General features: G+C 48.1%; 1 protein-coding gene across 6 annotated transcripts in view; it reads right to left on the minus strand.

Annotated features, from left to right (window-relative positions):
- The window catches only part of TCOF1 (treacle ribosome biogenesis factor 1), a 68,747-nt gene that overhangs the window by 13,383 nt on the left and 35,384 nt on the right, over positions 1-19,980 (minus strand). For 2 of the 6 annotated variants that reach the window (XM_088478257.1, XM_088478256.1), the window contains exons 11-26: positions 19,337-19,504; positions 18,862-19,005; positions 18,510-18,773; positions 18,244-18,384; positions 15,643-15,822; positions 15,347-15,532; positions 15,091-15,213; positions 13,806-13,937; positions 13,528-13,695; positions 13,068-13,247; positions 7,179-7,340; positions 5,513-5,668; positions 4,818-4,997; positions 4,526-4,711; positions 4,241-4,411; positions 559-765 (exon numbers count right to left, since the gene is read on the minus strand). In XM_088478257.1, the coding sequence (XP_088334383.1) occupies positions 559-765; positions 4,241-4,411; positions 4,526-4,711; positions 4,818-4,997; positions 5,513-5,668; positions 7,179-7,340; positions 13,068-13,247; positions 13,528-13,695; positions 13,806-13,937; positions 15,091-15,213; positions 15,347-15,532; positions 15,643-15,822; positions 18,244-18,384; positions 18,510-18,773; positions 18,862-19,005; positions 19,337-19,504 (2,748 nt within the window). The remainder of the gene's footprint in view (positions 1-558; positions 766-4,240; positions 4,412-4,525; positions 4,712-4,817; positions 4,998-5,512; positions 5,669-7,178; positions 7,341-13,067; positions 13,248-13,527; positions 13,696-13,805; positions 13,938-15,090; positions 15,214-15,346; positions 15,533-15,642; positions 15,823-18,243; positions 18,385-18,509; positions 18,774-18,861; positions 19,006-19,336; positions 19,505-19,980) is intronic. The other 4 variants (XM_088478261.1, XM_088478259.1, XM_088478260.1 and 1 more) reach the window with 4 other exon arrangements.

A 19,980-nucleotide genomic window follows, 5' to 3' on the forward strand; every position in this document is an offset into this window, starting at 1 on the left:
TGGTTGTAAACAATGCGAAGTGTCAGAGATAATCTTACAGCAGCTGCCAAATCGCAAAAAGACCTCCCGGTCCCTAAGCATCCCTGCACCTTCCCCCGGTGTCTGCCATGCTACTGATCACTCATGATTGGGCAATCTGACAGCTGCAGAGAAGCAGCTGTTAACTTAATGACTTTGCATTAACCTAAAACAGTTGTCTTGATTTAATTAAATCATAAAAAAAAAAAAACAAACAAACAAACAAACAAAACCCCCCCCCCAAAAAACAGCATTTTTTGCGAGGTTTTGGAAAAAATATTAGCCAGTTAAGTGGTTAATGAAGGGAGTGTAAACCTGAGCTGCCCCTCTACTGGGAGCCGTCGGGCTGGCTTCTCACCTCTTGCCCATTCCCTAGTCAGCTCAGCTAGAGCAGCATTTCCCAACCTCGGTCCTCAATGTCCCTGTTGTGCACAGATGGTTAAATCAAAATAACTGAGGTACTATTTAAGACACTTGTGCTCAAGTATGGCTATCCTTGAGGGTCCTTGTTTGGAAGCCCTACTCTACAATGAAAAGTACCTTCTCCACAGAGTCTTCCTCACTCTCAGAGGAGTTGCTTGAGCTGTAGGCAGCAGTCTGGATAACTGGGGCATTAGCCGTGCCTTTGGCCTTGGACTTCTTGGTTGCAGGGAGAGAGGACTCCGGCATCTTAGCCATTTTTCTGGCCTGTTTCCCTTGTGTCGGCTTTACGGCAGCTGGTGGTGTAGCCATTTCCTTCTTCACACCCTTCAAAACAAAAGAAATAAAATCAATGGAATTTTTGTATTCGTATTCAATCCTTTTATTCCACTCCAATGGGGGGCACTGGAATTCCCTACCTACATACCCTTAGGTGCCTGGGAGTTCAGCATTTTCTAACAAAGCCCCAGACAGGACTGAAGCAGAAATATAAAACGAGGGGAAAGATCAGGAATCCGAACACTGATAAACAGGAAAAACTAAACCAAAGAACAAAAAGAATCAAAAAACGTTCAATGCCCCCCTACAACTACCCCACTGGAATGGGAAATGAGGACCCGAGGCAGAAATGCAAATTTCTCATTCTTCCATGGGGGAACACTGGAACAATGGGTGTCATACTTGTCTAATCTCCCCCCGGAAGTCATGGGAGGCTCACGATTTTTCTGGGGACCCCCGCGCCCCCTGTAGAGTAGGCATTTCTCCCGCATTCTGCCCACTTCACTAAGAAGAATGGGGAGAATTTCCGTGGCGATTGCGGGTCCCGATGTAGGGGGCGGGGCTTAACCACCTCATTTAGCCCCGTCCCCTACTTAATTTGCACCAAACAAGACAATTTCCCACGAAGGGGTGGGGCTTAATGATTCAAGCCGTCAGGCCCCGCCTCTCATCGCAACCCACCTGCTTCTCCTAGATAAAGTAGGTAAGTAAGTTGGGTGTATCCCCAAGCACAGGAAATACTGGCCTTGGCACAAATGTAACCCAAAACTGATCCCATTATTAAATGAAGCAGATTTCTAGAAAAATAACATCAATTAACAATCTAAAATATTTATCATAAAGACAAACGTGTTGGGTATGGGATGCCAGCGCTCGGGATCCTGATGGTCAAACCCGACAGGGTTAGGATACAGCCACCTGTCGGTAATACCCCTTTCAGACATGCCGAGAATCCCGGGAATTTGGCCTGCCTCAGCCAAATTCCCACGTTGCCGCGTATGTCTGAAAGGTACTAACCCGGGTAGCCGACCCTTCAAATCGACCAGGGAATTTCCAGGGAAATTACCCTGCTTATGTCTGAATGGTGCTACCTGGGAATTTACTACTCCCAGGCTGCACCAAGCAGCTTTTACATGGAGTTGGCAGCGCAGAGCGTCCTATAGGGGACGCTCAGCGCTGCTGCTCACCACCTCAGCGCCGGACGCCAGGGACAACCGCCGGTGGGTCTCTGCCACAGCGGGCCGCCCGCACTCCAGCTGGTCCACCAGAGCACATTTAAATAATTCAATAATAATAATATAAAATGCCTGTAGTGATTGGTCAGCTGTCTGCTGCATGATGATGACATCAGCGGCAGCCGGAGAGGGGATAGGCTAGGAAGGGCAGAGGAGAGGCAAAAAACACTACAAAAACCCGGCTTATGTCTGAAAGGGGTCTACCTGCGAATTTCCCAGGTAGACACTGTAGTGTGAAAGGGGGGCCTCGACCAAACACCCAGGATTTTGCAAAGGGTCTGAGCAGGAAATTTCCCGTGTCGTATGTCTGAAAGGGGTATAAGTAACCTAACCCTACCACTAGTCCAAAACCTAACCCTCCCCCTCCCTAGTGCCTAACCCTAACCACTCTAACTCCACTACTTACCGTCGGGGATGCCAGCACCAGCATCCCAACAGGCAAGATTTCAACTTCATCCTACACAAACATTTACATAATCAAAAGTGCAAAATACAGTGTGAACCATATATTTCTGCAGCTGCTCTAATTAAGTGCATTCAGAGTAGTCACCTATATTTGCATATACTTATGGAAGCAAGATATCCCTTGTATAGGTGTTGCTGCAATCCCAAAGGGAATGGGGATGAAATAACGCCGGCAGCCCAAAGGGAGGAGATCCCGACAGGGTAGGTAAGTACCCTACCCCCCTCCTAACCCTCCCTTAGTGGTGCCTAACTCCCCCCCCCCTCCCCTCCCTTTCTTCCCACAGTTAAGGTGTTAAGAAGCCCGGTTTTCCCTCGATCGGTCCGGCGTCGGGATTAAAATAGGTGTTGGCATTTTGATGCCTATCTCAAGTCCCCCGTCGGGCTTTCATTGTCAGGATATAGACCGGCGGCATGTAGCCCGCCGATCTATTAACTACATCCCTCCCAAAAGGTGTAGCGGGTCAAATAAGCACTTATGAATCCATAATGTTCCTTATATACTGAACGCTGTAATACAGAAGGTGCAAACTTTTAGTAGCAGAGTGACGCAATGACGGCAATCGGTGGCTACCATCGAAGATTCAATCATCGATTATTTTTGCGTATGGGTCATTCCATGCCAAATCATCACGAAGCCGGCTCCGTCGTGCGCATGCACGAGACCCGGATAGCGACGGGCACTCAGTCGCTCCGGGTCTCGCAACAAAGGGGGCGAGCTGTCGATGTTGAGTGACAGCTCGCCCCCTTTGGTGGGCGGGTCAGGGGAGTGGCTGCCCAAACGGAGGCGTTCCCATGTGAACGCCTTCGTTTTGGGGGCGGCCCCACTGACATCACGAGTGATGTCAGTGGGAGAGATTTCGGCTCTGCTAGAGCCGAAATCTCTCTGGGGTTTGCGGTAACGAGACCCTACCACAAGGGTCTCGTCACAAGCCTGACGATCACGATGGTCTTGACCATCGCGACAATCTCCCTGGCCGCTCGCTATAGCTGTGGGTGGTCACCGACAGCTATGCGAGCGGCCAGGAGACCGTTCTAAAAAAAATAAAAAAAATAAATAGCCCGGCCCTGATTCAGAGCGAGCGCTCTGTCAGAGCGTCCGGCTCTGAATGAGGGCCTAAGACAGTTTATTTCAGAGGTTCCCAAACGCAAAACCTCAGGGCACCCAAACAGTTCAGGTTTTAGAGATATCCATGGTTGACCCTGCGAGCGGGATTCTGCCCTACTTGTCCCCTTGAGTCCTGCCTGCAGTCTGGGGTCCGGGGAGCCTTGCTAGCTAGGTCCCCCTCAGAGCTCCGCCGGGAGTATCTTGTCGATGGCAGGGTATGACGGAGCAGAGGAGGGGTGATAGAGCAGCAGTGCAGACGTCCATAGGACAACCTCACGCTGCTACTCAATAATAGTATAAATTAAAATAAAAGTAAATCATAAGTATAAGCTTAGGCTGCTTAATAGCAGTCCCACTGTTAAAACGGTGATCCAGCTCCTGCCGGACACCAACAAAACTGAGTTGCCTTCAGGCTGGGTATAGGGGGAAGGACCGGAATATCCTGGGATTGAAAAGCTTTGCTGTTGGTGTCCAGTCCTCCAAGTCCCACCTACACCTCATTGTCTCCCCTGTGGAGCCCTATGGACCCTGAAGAAGAAATTTTTCTTCTTCGCTGCAAGTTTCCCCTTGTGCCCAATCCAACAACACAATGGTATAACTGTTGCGTGTTATTACGAGGCACAAATCAACTAGCTCCCAAAACAAACAAAAAACTAGACAATGAATTACCATTATTTTATTCAGCACCATTAAAAGAAATAAAATACTCTGAAAATACCTTCATAGGAGTCATTATGGGGAAGCAGTCAGCAGGCTCCTGCTTGAATGCGATAAGCATTTTAACTGGGCTTGTGGCCCTCTCTATCGTGGTGCTGGATGATATGGGGGTCTTTGCTATCTTGCCAATTACTTTTCTGTCCTTTGCCTTTACAGCGCTTGGTGTTAAAATCTATAGTAAGCAAATAATTAAAAAAAATAATGTAAGTGTTTGCTTACAAGGGAGCACTTCTTATAGTTCTGCAGAACCTATCATTTTACATCACATGTAATATGTAGCCAATACCTGTGCCGCTTCCTCATCATCGCTGTCTGTGTCGCTGCTCTCCGAGTCATCTGCTGGTGCCAGCTTCCCAGCTGGCGAAGTCTTTATGGGCAGAGGGACGTTCCCTTTGGCTACAGCTGTCTTAGATGGCATTGACCTCAATATACTAGGCGAACCAATCTTCTGCTGTTTTGGCAGCAGTGGTTTCTAATTCAAAATAAAAAGAGAGCCCCAATTACTAAGCACAACAGGTCGCACAGCTTGTTTGATCTCAGCAGCCTACACTGGCCTCCAGTAGAACACACAGCAATACCTGAGACGCTGCCTGCTCTTCCTCACTATCTGATGAGCTGCCCGAACTCTCTGCTGCTGTATCTGCCTTTGTGTCTGCGACAGCCTGGGCCGGACTCCCAACATGGCCTCTGGCTGTAGTCCCTGCTTGCACTGTGGATATCGGTGCTGGTGAAGCACCTTTCAAGGATGCATTTAAGACCTACAATTCAATCATAAGTTTGACATTAACGCTTGACTAAAAATTAAAAGCAAAACTGCCATCATACAGCAAACTGAACATTGCCAAGAGACTGTCGGTAATAGCCTGCTTCTAAAGCCATAGGCTGAGCCTATTTTACAAAACAAAGCCCCCCCCCCCCCCCCCCCAATATTTTATAGAGGAGTCCTTAGTGAGAAGTGGTCAGGGCTTCCCTCCTTGCTGCAATACGAACACTCTACAATCTCTATACAGCACCTACTGTTCTGTCCCTACTGCCTACAGGGAAGGGAATCCCCTGCAATAACTATCCTCCAGGATATCACAGCGCCCATATGTTAGGGCTTCTTTACACCTTTATGATGGATATATTATCACACAAGGAGACACTTCTATTTGGCAATCTTAAGGTGTGTGGCCATGACAAACGTTTCTAGATAAACTTTCAAACACTTTATGTGCGCTTTCACCAACCAGCAAAATGGACGTGTGATACAAGATGGCGGAGCCTGACATACCTGAACAGGCGCCTTCTCACTGTTGGAAGAGGAAGCTTCGGAACTCTCCTCAGAGGGTGGTTTAGCCACAAGAGGCGCCTTGGCTGGTGATGGAACCTTAGTAGTGGACTCCGGTTTTCCCTTCTTTGGCCCAATCCTGGCTGAAGCTTTTGACTTCTGAAAAGGAATTGAGAGAAACTTAACCAAATGTTACCCGACTCAGTGTACTATGAAACGGAGGTCAGGTGGGGTAAAAAGGGGGAGGAGCCAGCTCCACTCTCATCAGTCTATACCCCAATGATCCAATGTCACCTAGTGGATGAAGCAGCAAATCTGATAATAGAAACTATTGATAGGATGTTGCACGGTTATCTTGTTCCGTTGTCACAGGTTCTTCTTCACTGTCGGAGTCAATGTCCTCTGAATTGCTCTTTGCTAAAGATGTGGTGTTGCGGTCTTACCCTTCCCAGCACTAGCTGGAGATGCAGAATTTGCAGGGGCTGTTATAGGCTATAGGGCATGCCGAAAGCAGCATGAGCTTGGCAACAGCCAGAGTCAGACTTGACCCAGGAATGCTGCACTCTCTATCCATCAGTACACTCACAGACAAGCTCCGGTCCTCTGCCTCACATTGCATACACAGGGCATCAGTCCCAGGCAGGCAAAAGGCAATTTGAAGTGGTATTCTATACTCTCCAGGCATAGAAAGAACAAGTAGGCGATGCAAATCAGCGGGCAGATGCTGTTGCTGGCTGCTCCCATGGGATGTATGTACTGTCTTTCCTATAGGGCTTGCTGAACTGTGAAGATTTACCAGGGAAAAGGAGCTGAAGAGATGGCTCCAGCACTGAGAGCAGCTATCTAGAAGTGGGCTCTCTCTTAGCCTCCCAATGTGTTGTGTGGGGGGTTCTGTGACAGGCAACCACCTCCTGAACCCCATCCCTTGGCACAGGGGAGCAGCGTCAATGTTTAGGTTCCACCACGCGGGCAACCCCACACTGGAAGTTAGCCGTTGGCAGATTAAGGTGCAGAGTCCCACGACACGAGTCGCTTTGTGTGAGACTCTTGTGGGAGGGTCCCTGCTCGGCTCCCTAGAACATGCAGCGAACGAGGCAATAGCCTAGGTGAAAGACTTTGCCCAGTCTGGCACTGTCAATTCAGCGGAGGCTCCCCCTGCATGCTCCAAACTTAATATTGACCAGGGAGAAATTAGACTTCGATGCAAGCTTCACATGTGCCCACTCGTGCAACAGGAAAAAACAAAAAAACGGTTCTATTTTTCAGCAACATTACCATATGAATAACTCTGAAAACACCTTCCTAGGAAACATCTTAGCAGTTACTTTTCTATCCTCTCTTTGCTGTACTTGGTGCTGGGGTTACAACTATAGGGGTAGATGCATCAAAGATTGGAGAAAAGATAAAGTATAGAGAGAGAGAGAAAGTAACAACCATCCAGCTCTTGTCACTTTACAGGCTGTGTTTGAACAATGACAATTAGGAGTGGAATGGTTGGTACTTTTTCTCTCTCTCCTCCCGTAGTCACCAATTATTTTTAAAATGATGAAAGTTGTCTTGAAAGACATAAGGGAACCCTTTCTATAGTACTGATAAAAGGGAAATACACTTCTGCTACAAGGTGACCCGCTGATTTTACATTACATCACATGTAATATGTAGCCAATACCTGTGCCGTTTCCTCATCACTGTCTGTGTCGCTGCTCTCAGAGTCATCCGCTGGTGCCAGCTTCCCAGCTGGCGGAGTCTTTGTGGCTACAGAGGTCTTCACTGGAGTCAACATCAATGCACCAGGGGCACCAATCTTCTGCTTTGGTGGCAACTCTACTTTCTAATAAAAAATAAAAAAGGAGAGTTATGGTAAAACTTACCCTTGTTAAGTCTCTTTCTTTGAAGTCCATAGAGTCCACAGGGAAGACAATGGGGTGTAGGTGGGACTTGGAGGACCGGACACCAACCGCAAAGCTTTTCAATCCCAGGATGCTCTGGTCCTTCCCCCTATACCCCGCCCAAAGCCTGAGAGCAACTCAGTTTTGTTAACAAGCCCAAGGCAGGAGCAGGATAGGATAGAAGGAAGACTGGTACACTGAAGAATCACACGCTCACACAGAGAAGGAAACAAGTGACGAAGAGGAGAAGCCCATAGAAGCCAGGTGTCCCGTGGACTTCGAAGAAAGAGTTAACAAGGGTAAGTTTTACCATAACTCTCCTGTTCTTCTTCAGGGTCCATAGGGCTCCACAGGGGAGACAATGGGGATGTCCCAAAGCAGTTGTTCAAGGGCGGGGACGCTCCTGAGCTCAGAGGAGAACCCTGCGCCCGAAGGAAGCATCCTGAGAGGCAAATGCATCAAAGGCATAGAATCTAAGAAAGGTGTGGACAGAAGACCACGTAGCCACCTTGCATAGTTGTTCAGCAGAGGCGCCACGCTGGGTTGCCCACGAGGGACCCACAGAGCGAGTAGAATGAGCAGATCCTGTAGCCGGCACAGGAAGACCAGTCTGTGTGTAAGCCTGTGAGATAGTCGTGCAAATTCATCTGGCCAGAGTCTGTCTGTTAGCTGGCCATCCCACCTTATGGAATCCAAATAAGATGAAGAGGGAGTCGGTTTCCTGATGGAATTCGTACGGTCCACGTAGATCTTCAGAGCACGGACCACATCCAAAGAGGCGTCACCTGCCGAGAGGTCTGGTGATTTAAAGGCCGGAACCACAATTTCCTCATTAATGTGGAAACGAGAAACCACCTTCGGAAGGAAGCTGGGGCGCGTTCTAAGCACAGCCCTGTCCTGATGAAAGATTAAAAAAAGGGGGAGTGACATGAAAGCACTCCTAAATCTGATACCCTACGGGCAGATGCTATAGCCAGAAGAAACAGTCTTCGCAGTGAGCCACTTGACATCCACTGATTCCAAGGGTTCGAATGAAGGTTCCTGAAGTGCGTGGAGAACCACGACAAATCCCACGGAGCCACAGGAGGGACAAAGGGAGGTTGTATACATAAAACACCTTGTAGGAAGGTGTGAACATCCTGTACGAGGAGCAATTCTGCGCTGGAAATGGACGGCCAGAGCAGATATATGCACTTTCAGAGATGTTAGGCGGAATCCAAGATCCAATCCATCCTGAAGAAAGGCAAGTGTTCTATAAACCTTAAAAACTTGAGGGTCATAGTTTTTAGGAGAACACCACTGGAAATATGTATACCATAGCTGGTAATAAATCCTTGCAGAGGCCGGTGCTCGGATTATGGTCTGGACCAAAAAGCTAAAAAATCCCTTAGACCTTAGAAGAGATGTCTGAGAGCCAAGCCGTTAAAGACAGGGGGGCCAGGCCCGGATGTAGACAGGGACGCCGAGACATGATGTCTGGTCGAAGAGGAAGTTGAAGAGGAGCGTCTACGGAGAGACTTTGAATATCTGAGTACCAATGGCGTCTGGGCCAAGCCAGAGCTACCAACAGGACTGTGCCCCCTTCCTGTTTGAACTTCCGAAGAACTCGAGGAAGAAAGGATATTGGAGGGAAGAAGTACGCCAAATGGAAGGTCCACCTCACAGATAATGCACCCACAAAAGGCCACGCTGGGTCCCTCATCCTGGCTCAGTACACTGGAAGTTTGTGGTCGAGTCTAGCGGCCTTGGAAGGCGTGTGCCCCACCCGTGAAGGCTTGCGTCCGTGGTGAGGAGCGCCCAGTCCGGGATCCCAAAGGGACGGCCTTTGTCTAAGTGGGATGTCTGTAGCAATCAGGCTAGGGACAAGCAAACCTCCGGGAAGAGGCTCATCATCTGGGATCTGAGCAGATGGGGCAGCCTTTCCACCAGGATCAGGTGTTGTAGGGGCCTGGAGTGAAACGGAGCGAACTCCCTCATGTCAAAAGTGGACACCATGGATCCTAGGGTCTGCATTGCAGAGTGAATTGACACTCTGTGACTGTTTAGTAGGCTGCGCACCCAGTGCTGTAATAACGAGATTTTGTCTGCTGTTAGGAAGATTCTCTGAACCTGAGAGTCCAGGAGGGCTCCCAGATGTACCATTCTTTGAGTGGTGTCAAGGAAGACTTTTTCCAGTTGATCAGCCAACCGTGTGTTTGTAGAAAGGCAATGGTTACCTGTAGATGGCGGTGAAGAATTTCTGGAGAACTGGCAAACAGCAAGAGATTGTTTAAGTTTGGGAGCAGTCTGATCCCTTGACAGCAAAGATAGGCCGCCATAACTGCCATGGTCTTGGTAAAGACACGAGGAGCCGTTGAAAGGCAGAGCCTGAAATTGGTAATGTTGCTGTAGTATAGCAAACTGGCGATATTGTTGATGAGAAGGCGCCATTAGGTATATGTAGGTAAGCTTCCCAAATGTCCAGAGACACCATAAAATATCCAGGCTCCATAGCCAGGATAATAGAGTGGAGAGTTTCCATACGAAACCTGGGCACCCTGATAAACTTGTTCAGAGACTTGAGGTTGAGGATAGGCCTACGAGACCCGTTGGGCTTCTGAACTAAGAAAAGGGTAAAATAATAGCCCTTCCCTCACTGTGCTTGGGTCCGATGGCAGTCCTGTGAAAAGAACTGCTCGCAAGGGAGGGAGGGGGGTAAGTCGCCTCAGGAAGGATAGGGCATATCCGTGGGAGACCACTTCTCTTACCCAGGCGTCTGATGTGGTCTGACGCCGGAACTGGGCGAATTGAATAAGTCAGCCTCGCTCCTGTCAGGCTGAAGGGCTTGTCCTCAGATTTGGTAAATAAGGCAGAGATTCCAAAGCCTTTTTAGAGTCTGGATCTGCTTTCCATGAGCGGAGCCAAACAATACGGTGGGCTACTACAGAAGTGGCAGATGCCTTGGAGACTAGGTGAAGCAGCTTTGGATACAGCTCTCCTAAATAGGAGGCTACATCTCTAATGTGAGATATGTAGGACAGCTATTCCCTCGAAGCATCAGAGGTAAATGTCTCTTCTAGGGCCTCTGCCCAACTCTCAATGGCTTTTGCCACATATTCCAGTATATAGATTTAGACAAGCTTCCAATCCTTGTATCCGTAATCTCCTTCAAGGAGGTTGCAGTATGGATAGGTAAGGTAGCATTTTTGACCAGACATGTTACGTGGGAATCCACTGCTGGGGGAACTTCCCATTTAGTGCAATCAGTAGAGGGAAGAGGGTAAAAAGGAACCTAAACGTTTAGGCAGCTGAAATCTTTTATTGGACATATTCCATGCCTTACCAAACTCTGGTAAAACTACCTTTTGACGTTTAAAAATAGGGGCTGTTTTGCCTTAGGAGTAGGTTTTTTCTCTTCTATTTGAACAATAGATTTTACAGCTCTCAGAAGTGCAGATATATTCAATTTAGAGGGTGGTTCCTCGTCTCCCAAGGGGGAGTCAGAGTGAGAGAGGTCTGCGTCCTCTGCCTCCAAAGATGATAAATCAGAATCTGATAGCTGGGTGGCCTGGAAAGATAACACAGCACGCTTAGTAGGTTTACTAGGAAAGGGTCTCTCTTTTAGCACAATTTGTTGAAAGGCTGTGGAGGTATCCGCCAGACTCTGCCCTGAGGTAGAAAGTAAGTCTCCCCATGGGGGGAGGCAAAGGATTTGCAGGGAGTACCTGATGTGGCCATCCCATAGGGGGAGATACCACAGGGACTGTTAGATGTTCTGCAATTTTTGCTAGCACCTGTGAAAAAGTAGACCAGGGTGGGTCCTAAGGGGAGGACACTGGGGCTGATGGGCCCTGGGCAGTATAACAAGATGCGCAAAAATCATACTGAATGATGTCCTCTGAAGCGAAGCCTGCTGAGCAGGACTTAGGCCCTCATTCAGAGTCGATCGCAAGAAGCGATCACTCACTCTGAATGAGGGCGGGCACTTCTTGGTTTGAAGTGCTGCCTCCAGGTCGCAAGCTAAGCTGTGGGTTACCACCCACAACTTAGCTTGCGATCAGGGTGATGGTCGCGCTGGTCATCACCATCGCGACAATCGGAGCTTACGACCAGACCCTAAGGTTGGGTCTGGGCACTCGTAATCCCCAGGGAACTTCCTGCTCTGTTTGAGCAGGAAGTTTCCCACTGACGTCATCAATGAGGTCAGTGGGGCCGCCCCCAACTGGCAAGCGTTCCGACTGGAACGCCTCCGTTTGGCTGGGCACGCCCCCGGCCCGCCCAGCAAATGGGGCGAGCTGTCACTCAACATCGACAGCTCACCCAGTCTGCTACGAGACCCCTAGTGACGGAGCTCCCGTCGCTAGCCGGGTCTCGTGCATGCGCACGACGGAGCCGGCTCCGTCGTGCGCATGCTCTGTAGGGACCATCGACCCGGTTGCGAGCGCATCGGCGCTTGAGACCGGGTCTGAATGAGACCCTTACACCAGAGTGGAAGGAGCAGGCTGCTTGTTATTCTTGCCTCTGCCAGACATAGCTGCAACACACAATCTGACAGTGCAGTGAGCAACCCAGATGTATGTGTAATATGGCACAGTGTAGTACGCAACAGCGATATATAGTATGCGATAGCCCTCACAAATATAGGGAGATGAACCCCCTATACCTTAGTACACCAGGGTTATAGTAGAATAAAGGGAAAGGCATAAGCTGACAGTCATATGAAAAAGAATACAGACAGCAGCACTAGCATAAGTCACATACAATGCAGAATATACACTGTAACTGCAGTGGGTACTAAAATCAACCACAAAGACCGCAGTGACTGGTAGGATATAGCGCTGTATAACCTGGCTCTTGGGAGAGGTATACAAGGAGACTGGACCCAGCATTCCCGAAGAGCTGAACGCAGAATATGGCTGCAGTGAGTCTCAGAGAGAGGGGGGGGGGGTGAGGGAGGATCAGCTCAGGGAGCAGAAAGACTGCAGTGGAATGGTGCCTTGAGCTGGGCGAGGGGCTGCAGGGAAAGCACCTTCTCCCCTGCGCTGACATTAGCCACCGGGTCCTGCGCCAGTGCCTGTAATGCCCTGGTGGTCTAGTGGAGTCCCGGATGAACGGGTGTCCACATCAGCGTCTCCGTTCTGTCTCCTGAGACCGGTGGTAAGACTGAGCATAGACGCGATTCCCCGTGAGCAGGGATCCGCTTTACCTGTCCCCTTGAGTCCCGGCTGCAGTCTGGTGAGCCTTGCTAGCTAGGTCCCCCTCAGAGCCCTGCCGGGAGTACCTAGTGGAGGGGTGATGGAGCAGCAGTGCAGACGTCCAAGAGGACTGTCTTGCGCTGCTCAGTAGTAGAATAAATTTAAATAAATCATAAAAATAAGCTTGGGCTGCTTAATAGCAGCCCCACTGTTAAAACGGTGATCCAGCTCCTGCCGGACACCAAGGAAACGGAGTTGCCCTCAGGCTGTGGGCGGGGTATAGGGGGAAGGAACGGAGCATCCTGGCATTGAAAAGCTTTGCTGTTGGTGTCCGGTCCAGCAAGTCCCACCTACATCCCATTGTCTCCCCTGTGGAGCCCTATGGACCCTGAAGAAGAAATACAGCCCCAATTATTAAGCACAACAGAATGCACAGATTGTTGACAACTACACTTAGCAGCCTATACTGGCCTCCTGTATAACACACAGCAATACCTGAGACGCTGCCTGCTCTTCCTCACTATCTGATGAGCTGCCCGAGCTCTCGGCTGCTGTATCTGGCTTAGTGTCTGCGACAGCCTGGGCCGGACTCCCTACATGGCCTCTGGCTGTAGTCCCTGCTTGCACTGTGGATATCGGTGCTGGTGAAGCACCTTTCAAGGATGCATTTAAGACCTAGAATTCAATCATAAGTTTGACATTAATGCTTGACTGAAAACTAAAAGCAAAACTGCCCTCATAATACAGCAAACTTAACATTGTCAAGAGATAGCCTGCTTCTCAAGCCATAGGCTGAGCCTTACAACTCTCACACACTATTTTACAGAGCCTGTAGTGAGATGTGGTAGGGGCATCAATGGTTGGTGCTTCTCATCTTTTCATGATGGTGAATAATTAGTCAACCAATAAACCAGTAAAATGGTCAGGTGACACAAGATGGTGGAGCCTGGCATACCTGAGTGTGCTCCTCCTCCTCACTCTCAGAAGAGGTGTCGGAGCTCTCCTCCGCAGGAGGTTTGGCCACAACAGGTGTCTTGGCTGGTGACGGAACAGTCATCTTCGTAGGCTTAGCCACGGACTCCGGTTTCCCCTTCTTAGCCCCAACGCTGGCTGAGGCTTTTGCCTTTTGAGAAGGAAATAAGAGACAACTTGAACCAAATGTTACCCAATTCAGTCTCCTATGCACAGAGATAGAATTACACATGTAAAAGCTGCAGCACTGTTATCGCGTACCGGTTTCACAGGTTCCTCTTCACTGTCCGACTGGCTGTCCTCCGAGCTGCTCTCTTTGGCAAGCAGTGGTGTTGCAGTTACACCCTTCCTGACACTAGCTGGAGCTGTCGGCTTTGGAGTGGCCGCTGTAGCCTACAACGGGGCGGGGGGGGGAGGGGGAAAAAAAGTTTTTACTACCATTAAATCCTTGTCTCACAGTCCAGTAGGGAACAGCAAAACTCCATGTTGTATAAAGTGCAGCACAAGGAAGCCTGGGCACTTTATATTAACTGGCAAAGAATGCAGGCGCCCGCCCCTGCCCCTCCCCCTTTCCCCCGTATACACTGGATCTCGGCACCTTTGCAGCTACAACTGGAGGATGCCCGTGGAAGTCACATATGTAACTAAAAATGTAGTACAAACATGAAGGCCGACTTCAGAAGCCACGGGTTGGTTGCAAATAAGTAGCCCTCTAGTTGCTGTTGAACTACATATCCCAGCATGGCCTGCCACAGTTTTAGCATGACTTGATAGCAAAACTATGGCAAGGCATGCTGGGATGTGTAGTCCCACAGCAGCTGAAGGGCCCCTACTCTACAGTATAGAGAGGAGTTGTGGTAGGGAGGGTTAGCATCCAAGCTCTTGGGCGGTAAGCTTAAAGCTCTCGGACACTCTGCACAGCACCCTATACCCTACTCAATCTCCATTGTCCCCATATGGGCAACCTGAGAAAAAATGGGAATTAGAAGAAAGAAACAGGCTGCTTTCACCAGGACACGTGCATGGTCTTTTATCCAGAACACCATCCAAACAGCAGAGGTCTTACCTCAGAGAACAGCAAGCCATTTTAGTAACACACTGAACTGAAGCCAATTCACCTTAGTATAAACAAAATGGTGACCAAGGGGACGACGCCTACCTCCTTGTCTGGGGGCACCGAATATGCAGCACATTCCCTGGCTGAAAAGGCGCTTGGGTCGGGGGATAGGAGGAGACGCCAAACCACACCAGAAACCAGACCTTTGGATCGAGAGATAAAAATACCAACCAATCAGCTCCTAACTGCCATTTTTCAAACACAGCCTGTAATGGAGCAGTTAAGGAGCTGATGGGTTGGTACTTTCTCTCTCCACTTAAATTAGGAAACACAGACTCCAATTCCAGAGTTTCTCAAATGGCCAAACTATTGACTAGACCCTAGAAATCGTGTGGTCCTCTCAAACAGACACGCCAAACAAAAGCCGCCTATCAGACATTGCGCCACTATTGTTTTATGCGGCTAGGATTCCCAGTAATAGTCAAATACCTTCACTGTAGGTTTTTCGGGAGATTTTCTGGCGGCCCTCGCCGTTTTGCCGCTGGATGGTGTGGGGGCTGGGGTTGATTTTTTATTCTTTGTCTTCACAGGACTTGCCGGTGGGGTTACAACCTGGAATCAAAATGGTTTTTACTTAAAAAAATAAATAAATAAATGGAAAGACACAGAGGAACCGCTGTCTATAGTTATGTGGAAGGGAGACTCACCACCACAAAGAGGTGACCAACTAACATGGCTACAGTACCTGGGCTGCTTCCTCATCATCGCTGTCTGTGTCGCTGCTCTCAGAGTCATCCGCTGGTGGCAACTTCCCAACTGGCAGAGCCTTTGTGGGCACAGTGCCTTTCCTTTTGGTTACAGCTGTCTTAGATGGCGTTGACATCAATGTACTAGGGGCGCCAAGTTTCTGCTTTGTTGGCAGCAGTGGTTTCTAAGTAAAAATGAAAAAAAAAAAGAAGCCCCAATTACTAAGCACAACAGGTGTTTGATCTCAGCAGCCTACACTGGCCTCCAGTATAACACACAGCAACGCAGCAATACCTGAGGCGCTGCCTGCTCTTCCTCACTATCTGATGAGCTGCCCGAGCTCTCGGCTGCTGTATCTGGCTTTGTGTCTGTGACACCCCGGGCCGGACTCCCCACATGGCCTCTGGCTGTAGCCCCTGCTTGCACTGTGGATATCGGTGCTGGTGAAGCATCTTTCAAGAATGCATTTAAGACCTAGAATTTAATTGTAACCAATATTAAAAAAACACTGGAAACTGCAAAAGCAAATCCACTATTTTCCCTAAACACAACACAGGAATCTTCAGTGCATACGAGAGGGGAACCCAGAAACATAAGGAGCTTGCTTCCTCCGCTGGTTGATGCGTTTTTTCATTAGAGGATATCAACGTTTCTGCAATAGTATAGGACCACACATCACACGCACACGCAGTCATCCATCCAGACTACCAAACACGCAGCTCGCCTCAATTATCTGCTGTGGACTGAACTTGGAGGCAGTAATGACTATTGCCAGAGGTTCCCAAACTCCAAATATTAACGATATCCATTTCTTGAGCACAGGTGCCTTAATCAGCACCTCGGTCAATTGGATTTAACCATCGGGACTCAAGCAGCATGGATATCCTTAAAACCTGGACTGTAATGGCGGAGTTTGGAAACCTCTGCTCTTTGAGGTTCTGCGTATCCAGGAACCCAGTCCAACTCAAGATGCAGCTCATTTCCAGTACCTCTGGACGTACTAATGGTCCCAGTATATTGCTAATGCCCCTCGCTCATCATAACTGCCAGCATGCAGGCTGCTCAGTAACGCTACCATTAAGTGCTACCATCCAGCCTGTCCCTTCCTGGGAGAAGTAGTTTACTGTACAGAAGCGTCCTCATACACGGAGCATCTTCACGCCATAGGACGCGAGGCGTCCCAACACAATTCCGCTTCTTTTTTGCATTGCAGGCCCAGGGAAAAGCCGCTCACAGTGTACCGGAGACGCAAGGCTGCGACTTTAACTGCACAGGAATTGGTATAACACAAGTCGCAGATAAAGCCAAAAACGGAACTTGGCGTGAGGAAAGGCCGCGGCTGCTACATCGTAGACCTTTTTACATCGATACGGACTCAGTCGCACACGGATGCACAAATGACGCAAACCCTACTGCTCAGTGTGCGCTAGGGATGCAGTTTTGTGACTATCAGTTTTATTTAAGCACATAAGACACATTTTGAGCAGAAGAGACGATCAGCAAAGCAGAGGTGCCCGGGACATGGCGCGATTAGGGAGGCCATTTGCTGCGCCTGAAGCCACAGTAAAAGGGGACACATCTGTACGGTGGAGACATTTTACAGAAAACGTCATTTCTATGGCACAAGTGAAACCTAGAAGCTGAACCATAATATACAGAGAAAGGCCTACACCTGAATCGTGTTGGTCAAAATAAAATGGTGACTGCACTGTCGGTTGGTGGCGTTCAGAAGAGAGATTTTCCTCACCCCCCAAGTACGCGCAATTTGGATCCTGGGCCTGTGTAAGGTCCTCTTCTCAGCAGGGGAGTCACAGGTATCAGGGCTACCTACTGAGGACTTTGGGGCAGCTGTGGGGCCTGAAGCTGTAGTCTTCTCTATAGCAAGAATGGCTGGTGATACTGCTGGCATTGTTGACTTCTTAGGGCTGTATTCAATTAGCGTTGAAAACTGCAGTTTTTTCGCCATAGGCTAAAACGGCCACTTTTCACCAAAAAAAAAAACAGACAAAAGCGCAATTGGTTAAAAAAAACTGGAGAAAAAAAGTTTTCTCCATTCCAGACCAGGCGAAAAAAAATGCAAAATCCCTATTTTTGACAAAAAATGTGGACAATTCTTTCAGAACCCTTTGGACATATCTAATGATAAATTACCTCCCCCCAAAAATTTGTAAGTTACGCACTTTGGCGAAAAACAACCGCGCAATTTTGGGTTGAAAATTATACAAAGCAATTTTTTTTCCCAGGAAATTACTGTTCCACGTAAATTTGGGGCACGTTAAAATGGGTGCAAGTATATTTCCGTGTCGTAAAAACGCAATTAAAAAAAAAAAAAAAACGTAAAAAAACGTCAGCTGCGACCACGTGCGATGTTTTACAACACTTCACACATCCATAGCACCCCCCCTTAGGGAAAAATTAGACCCAGTACATTAAAAACCATTTTCAACAGGTTTTTTTTTTACCCAAAATTTGCGCGGTCATTTTTTGAAGAAGTGCGTAACTTACAAATTTTTTGGGGGGGTAATTCATCATTGAATACGGCTCCTAGGGAGGGACACAGCAAGTGATAGATCAGGCTTCGGTGTTCCAGTAACCTGGGATCCAATTAGCTAAACATCAAACATACGAGAAGTGCACGTTGTGCTTTATGTTGGGCAGAACAAAGACTAATCTTCCACTAACTCAATTTCTTGCCCAATAAAAACGCAACCACCCACTTGGAACAAACTTCCTTAACAAAAAAATTGCCAGTGACAACATACTAACTGAGCAGATGCATCAATTGTAGGAGAACACCAACATAGAAAAGCCAATCTAGAATAAAACATGGGGAAAAAAAAAAAAAAAAATGTCATCTATACGCAATAAGTGATGTAGTTCCGTGATCGCACGTACGGTTCTCACATGCTCCTCACTGCCGTCTGATTCGCTGTCCTCCGAGCTGCTCTCGTCAACTGGTGTGAGGGCTGAGATGACCAGCGGTTGTCCCTTTGGAGATAATGCTGGCTTTGCGGATTTTGGAGTTGATACAGCAGGCTACAAAAAAAAACAAAAAACACCAAAACATAATACATTACATATCCCTATTATTAAAAGACGATTCGCATGGCTAAAAGGACGTTATGTTTGCAGCGCATTTCACCACAATGTGTGTTCTGTACCTTAGGTTCTTCCTCCGCCTCGTCAGAATCACTCGTCTCTGTGCTGTCTGCCGACTGTGGTTTAGATACCGCTCCCCCTTTGCCAGTTATTGTTTTCCCTACTGAAGCTGCTGATGTGGAAACAGTATTGACAGGCTCCTTGTCGCTATCAGATTCGCTCTCCTCCGAGCTGGTCTCATCAGTTGGCTGGGTGGTTGCAGAAGGCATTCGCTTTCCCTTTGCAGCAACGACTGATGTGGGCAATTTTGGAGTTGTTACGACAGGCTACAAGGGGGAGGAAGGGTCACACATTACATAGTTGTCATTATGTATGGACCCTCCCCTTCAGCACTGGAGGTCCCTCGTACATTACCTGTTTCTCTTCGGAATCCGAGGAATCGCTGCTTTCTGAATCGGCATCTGAAGCTTCAGCGTTTGCGCTGGTTGGAGCAGATGGTTTCGCTGCCGGCACTGGTGTGCTTGGAACGGAATTCCTGACAGGAGCACTAGAACTGGCCTGGAATACATATCAGTGAACTAGGTAGTTGCTATCAATTCCTGTACAAAATGTATCATTAAAATCCTTCTACAGAAACTAAAGATGAAGACAAGTTGAGCCATTATAATACAAAAGCATATTGTCACATTCCTAAATGTGTTAAGAAGTCTCTTTGTACTATATTCACAGACAACAGCGAGCTTGGAGAAACGCGTTGGGGCAGTCACATATATAGGTCCTCCCTTGGGATGCGTGGAGAGGCTGGTGTCTGTTCATGTACATGCCACTAAGCTAGCAACATGAAGACAGACATGCTAGAATGAACTTTGTGTATGGCTAAAAGGAATACCTGTGTTAGTGGCTCGCTGTCGCTATCTGACGATTCAGTCTCTGTACTCTCATCGGCAGGTTGGGGTGCTTTTGGTGGGGTTTTGGCCTTACCAGCCCCAGGTGTCAAGGGATATGGTGTTACTTGTTGCTTTTTCCGCGTGGATGTTCGGACAGGCGCGGCAATTTTCTGGTGAAGCGTAAAATAACTATTATAGCTACACATAGCCATCTGTATAATTCTAGGCATTTTTTTAAAGACGTTATGTTTTTATGTTGCATATTTATAAAAAAAAAAAAAAGAAAAAAAAAATCATTCTCTGGAGGCATCTATTAAAGACTAAGAAATGTCTGAAGAGTAAACTACAGCTTAGGAAGAGACATCACCGTACACTGTAGGACCAATTTAGGCAAAAGTTAAATCAACCTACCAGTAGGTTTTTTTGTACTCTAAAAGAAAACTCCTATGATGGCCATGCTAATCAACGTGCCGCCGATAATACATGAATGTACCACCGATTTGTACCAGACTACTACTTTAGCTCAAGCAGGATATAGGCTATAGAACCGTCAACTTAAAAAAAAAAAATAAAAAATTCCTAAAACTCATGGAAAGCCAGGCAGACAATCTTGCACCCAAGATCTCCACATCACACTATTTACTTT

Source organism: Taudactylus pleione, unplaced genomic scaffold (assembly GCF_031769625.1).
Source record: "Taudactylus pleione unplaced genomic scaffold, aTauple2 ptg000212l, whole genome shotgun sequence".
NCBI classification, from domain to species: Eukaryota; Metazoa; Chordata; class Amphibia; order Anura; family Myobatrachidae; genus Taudactylus; species Taudactylus pleione.